General features: G+C 40.5%; 1 protein-coding gene across 2 annotated transcripts; it reads left to right on the top strand.

The window, feature by feature from the left end:
- The first annotated feature begins 363 nt into the window (after nucleotides 1-363).
- On the top strand, nucleotides 364-4,822 carry LOC104961722 (transient receptor potential cation channel subfamily M member 6-like). 2 transcript variants are annotated; one of them, XM_010790056.1, is made up of 11 exons: nucleotides 364-408; nucleotides 511-575; nucleotides 684-709; nucleotides 832-882; nucleotides 1,046-1,111; nucleotides 1,201-1,499; nucleotides 2,068-2,150; nucleotides 2,220-2,425; nucleotides 2,911-2,962; nucleotides 3,076-3,179; nucleotides 3,947-4,822. In XM_010790056.1, exons 1-11 carry the CDS (start codon nucleotides 373-375, stop codon nucleotides 4,039-4,041), a joined length of 1,083 nt encoding a protein of 360 aa, XP_010788358.1. In that variant the 5' UTR covers nucleotides 364-372; the 3' UTR covers nucleotides 4,042-4,822. The 2 variants fall into 2 exon arrangements, with proteins under 2 accessions (XP_010788358.1, XP_010788357.1); XM_010790055.1 differs by having other exon boundaries at nucleotides 3,067-3,179.
- Nucleotides 4,823-4,896: the final 74 nt, after the last annotated feature.

The raw sequence follows: 4,896 nt of genomic DNA, 5'->3' as shown, positions 1-4,896 counted from the left end.
TCTGTATCAGATCCGCTGCAGCCCCTTTTTAAGAGATTTGGGTATGGAGGAAAATAGAGAGGGTTGTGTTTTCTGACACTTGGTGAGTTCCCTGGAACACCGGGGACACATATTCATGTATAAAAGACGTACCAAAGTGCATGTTGCATGATAGGTCACCTTTAAGCATAGGTCATACCATTGAACCTGAATGTGAAGATGAGTAAAGCCTGTTGGTTTACCAAACCAAGGCCTCTCTGAATGTATCATGTATTCAACCCAGCGCTCAAATAAAGAGGCATGGAAAACAGTACCACGATAAAAGGCCCAATGTATAAGTTACTCACCTTGTTAGATATTGAATATATCAATATCGTTTCAGATTTTGAACCAATGGATTTGTTGCAGAAGCAAGTCTTTTCCCATCAGGTAAATCCGTGGCTCATTTTGGCAACATACTGTATTGATATTAGGAAAATATATTGTATAATGTCATGAGATCGGGTTAATGATGTTTTCTTTGGCCTTCAGGATGCATGGACCTCGACCCATTCAGCATGGAACAGCTGGGCCAGATCCATGAGCCGCATGTCTTCGTAAGTCTTCCTTTTTTTCTTTTTACTGTCCGAAACATCCATGCACATCAAAACTCATGAGATTTTATTAACTACATCAAATGTTTTTTCTCTATTCCTTTGTTACAGTTTACAGAGCGTGATTGCCCTTGAAGGTATTTGTAAACATAAAGATTGTATACAATGCTATAGACTATGTCTATAAATAGACCCTTTTTTGTTATTGTGAGACCCTTTTTTGTATTTTCATTTCCCTTTTTTGTTTTGTTTTCTGCAGCAAAGAGCTCCTCATTCCAGTCCACTGACAATTTGTATCCACACTATGCAGGTATTATGCCACGCAGAAAATACGTATGTTTAATTATGGCTATCAACATTTTTCTGGAACTCTAAATCTTAAAAGCCTATTATTTGAACATTTGTTTGTCTCAGATTTCATTAATAATTATACAGGTATTGGTTTTGACCATGTTTTGTTCGTGTGTTGACAGCTATGGAGAGAAACAATCTGATGAGACTGGCTCACACCATTCCCTTCACTCCTGTCTCTATTCTAGGTAAGTGTTTTGTTTGGTGACACAGTGTTTTGTTTATGTCTGTTGATGGCATCTCTTTCCATTCACTGTTTCTTTTATATTCTCTGCAGGAGTTGAAGAGGTGAGCGTGTACTCTCTGGAGGAAGTTCCCTCTGATGCTGACCCTTATGCCGGCACAGTCTCGTCCTGGTCGTCACGCGGCCTGTCCGCCCTGCTGCAGCCCCTCTCCAGTGAAGAGGGCTCTCTGGACGGGGGTCTCCGGCAGGGCTGCAGGGTGCTGTGCACCTGGGCTGAACGTGACGTGCTGAGACCCGGCCTGGTATACGTGGTCAAAGCCTTCAGGCCGGAGGTGGTTCGTGCCTGGCAGAGGATCTTCCATGGTAGCACAGCACTGCTGCTTTGCTTAAGGGTAAGTGTGTCTACAAAAGTAAAGTGCACATAGGCAGGGAAGCAATGAATACTTTATGACCTTTTTACTAGCCGACGGCATCGCCAATCAGCAAGATTGCTCCTATTAAGTTGCAGATTCACAATTTTAAAACCCCCTAAAGGAGAGGTTTGCATTGTGGGAGAATTGCCTCCTCAGGGGGCTTCAAATTGTTTCAGGTTCGGCTAAGTGAATGCAGGGAAAATAAGATTTTGTTCGCTATTACATTCGTTATCAAAGGAGTATCCCATAGAAAAGTCTAGTTTTGGGGAATTTAACAGTTTTTTCCAAGGAACCGAACCTAATAAAAGCCAAAGGACAGACCTTTTTATGTATTTGGTGCAGTGTGAAGTTATCTCAATCGGCAACATTAGGCTATCTTGTCTAAATCCTTGAGTGTTTTTGGGATCAAATAACATCAACTTGATCCCACAAGCTTCCAGGCATTAAGCAATAACTAACTAAGTAAGTAAACTAAGGGAGGGTTGAGGGACATATAGCTTTCTATCACATCAACTTCATGATCAACCTCTGTTTGACATCCCTGAAGGAGATCCAGCAGCAGAGAGCAGCCCAGAAGATGATGCAAGAGTTCAACGAGGTCAAACCTGATGACATGCACCACTCACCAAGGTGCGTTTTCTCTCCTTTATGTGTACGTGATGATCTGTGCTTGAACTAATCGCCTTTTCTCCCCATCAGATTCCTAGATGTAGCGTTGGTCCTCTGGCAATCCAATGGCCAGTGGCTGACTATTGAGAGGAACATGACAGGTGACTTCAGGAAGTACAACAACAACACAGGAGAGGAGATCACCCCCTGCTGTTCACTGGAAGAAATGCTGCTGGCATTCTCACACTGGACATACGAGTACTCAAACAGAGAGCTGCTGGTGCTCGACATACAGGGTAGATTCCTTTGATGTGTGTGTGTGTGTGTGTTTCTGCAAGGCCTGTTATCTTCATACAGGTTTTTATTTTTGCTCTCAAATGCAGATTTATAAGACATATTCTGCAACCATATATGCAACTTGTTTTTAATACAAAAAGTGCAATACACAATATATATATACACAATAATAAACATTATAATTGAAATAAAAGCCCTCCCTCTCAGACACACTTATAGACACCACATATACACATACTGTACATACAGATCATCAACAAATCAGCACTGTATAATTTTAATAAAAATACAAATACAATAGAATCCATACCAGACACACAAAAGAAAACACGGATTAGAGAAACCCTTTAAAAAGATCTTTAAGGGAATCAGCTGCAGAGTGCAAATTATTCAAACTATTATACGCATGTGGGTTGTTTAGTTTGTATCTGTCTGTCTTTATTTATCTATTTATTTACCTACCTATTTATTTCTACCTTGACAGGAGTAGGAGCGGAGCTGACGGACCCGACAGTCATTATGTCGGATGATCAAAGGTACAGCATGTCAAGGTTATAAATGACAGACACCTTTATTTATTCAAATCTAATTTGTCATATTGGTAAAATGGTTAAAACCGTTTTTTCTGACCTCTTAACAGTGGAAGCAGGGGTGAGATGCTTTTTGGTCCAGATAACCTCGGAGATGCTGCCATCAGCGGTTTCCTGCAGAGACACTCTTGCGGTGCCTGCTGCCGCAGACTGGGCCTAGCAGGTCAGATATGTTCAATGTTACTGTGTGTGTGAGAGAGCACTCAAATAATGTGTTTTTTCATTGTTCAAATATGTGAAGAATGCAGGCTTTCTTTTGTAAACCAATATGTGTTTTGCACTCCTCAGCGTATACATAGAATTTCTTATGTCATTGTGTTTTTTTGTTGTGCACGTTTGTATATGCAAGTATTCGTATGTCACCTCTGTGTCGTCACTCAGGAGGCCAAGTTGGCTCTGAGATAAATCCCAGACAACTTCAAATGAAGACAACACACCAACAGCCAGCTAATTAAGCCGCGAGTGTTCGTTTATTTCTATAACAACAGTAGTGTTTGAGGCATGGGGGTGGGCCCTGCTTTGTGCGTTGTGCTCCACGGCCTTTGATTACATATTAATCATGTCTTTGTGCTGGCGATGTGCTGCTGAGACTTTAGCTTTGATTAGCTATTAATTAACGTCTCTGGGTAGGCACGATACCGGCATCTAGAGGATAACTGCTCGGAAAGAAACTGTGCTCAAAAACAAACAAGCCCGGCAAACAAACACACAGACACACACATTCAGACACAGTTGTTTTGATATTTCAAAGGTGCGTTGCGTTTCCTATTCCTCTTCTTGTGTCCTCTCCAAGATTTCTCCAACAAATCAAACCAAATTATTCATGCTGGATGCGTGGACTTCCTCCCAGGCCTGTCATTATTCTCTTTCTTGTGGTAATGACTGTGTTAGCGCAGCAACATGTCGCTAACTGATGTTTCTGTTGTTCAGATTTAAGGAAGTGTTTGGACGGCCGTGAGAACAGCAGCGAGGCTGAGCCGACGCCGCGGAGGGAAGAACAAGAGGACAATGAAACTAGGATGTAACCTTTGACCCAGGAAGTAGGGAAAGAAAGACACTTGCACTTTTACCAACACATGTACATGTGTGTACCGCGACATGTCTGCCTGAACACACACATCTATGACCTGCGTAATGTGTGCCTGAGTTAGTCCTGATCTCTTTGCTGCGGAAACAGCGCGAGTGAAGAGGGACCATGAGCAGTCTGGGACTGGACTCTAGAGATGATATTAAATTAGGATCTAATATATTATTTAAATATATTAAGCAAAAACTGTCAGGAGGGATCTTTGCAATTGTTCTTATAAAAAGGGGTTTATTTCATTCAGCTGTATTTAATCAATCATAATACAGTTATAACATGTTTTTACAAAAGTCTAAATCACTATTTTTTCTATAAATATGTTTTTATATTGATACAATTAATGTAATAGCTTAGACACTAATACATGATTGATTCATTTCCATGGGTAAAGTGATTTCATATTTTGTTAATATAAAACAATCTTTAAATTCAACAATGTTTGTGTGAAAGAAAAACAAGACAGAAATGCACCCATAAAATTTCTTTTATTTTTTTTTCTTCCCACAACAAAATGTCTACAAAAGCGATAAAATATAGTATTTAACAAAAATCACTTCAGACCTTCACATTGTATATACATGTCAAAGGAGGACTCGGTAAGGGCCCTGCATAACTCTGAACTTCAACCCACGTTGATCCATCAAGTGTGGGTGTTTGTGGCTCTACTTAATGCAAATGCACACACACACACCTAGACACACTCTTTCATTCTCATGTGAAAATAAAAAAAATTACAGTACAGCTGATGGATTAAAAGTAGAGTCAGAGTTCAGAGTCCAGCAGAGATCCCTCTTAC

Source organism: Notothenia coriiceps, unplaced genomic scaffold (assembly GCF_000735185.1).
Source record: "Notothenia coriiceps isolate Sejong01 unplaced genomic scaffold, NC01 NC01_scaffold00033697, whole genome shotgun sequence".
Taxonomy (NCBI): Eukaryota; Metazoa; Chordata; class Actinopteri; order Perciformes; family Nototheniidae; genus Notothenia; species Notothenia coriiceps.
Note: the sequence above shows the minus strand (reverse complement) of the source record. Positions and strands in the feature narration are given on the sequence as shown.

Bases quoted from the DNA above. Each gene is read 5' to 3' on its own strand.
- LOC104961722 (XM_010790055.1), top strand. From the start codon at position 373: ATGGATTTGTTGCAGAAGCAAGTCTTTTCCCATCAG. The intron at 1,112-1,200 runs GTAAGTGTTTTG...TATTCTCTGCAG, and splicing joins CACTCCTGTCTCTATTCTAG to GAGTTGAAGAGGTGAGCGTG. The intron at 3,180-3,946 runs GTCAGATATGTT...TCTGTTGTTCAG, and splicing joins CCGCAGACTGGGCCTAGCAG to ATTTAAGGAAGTGTTTGGAC.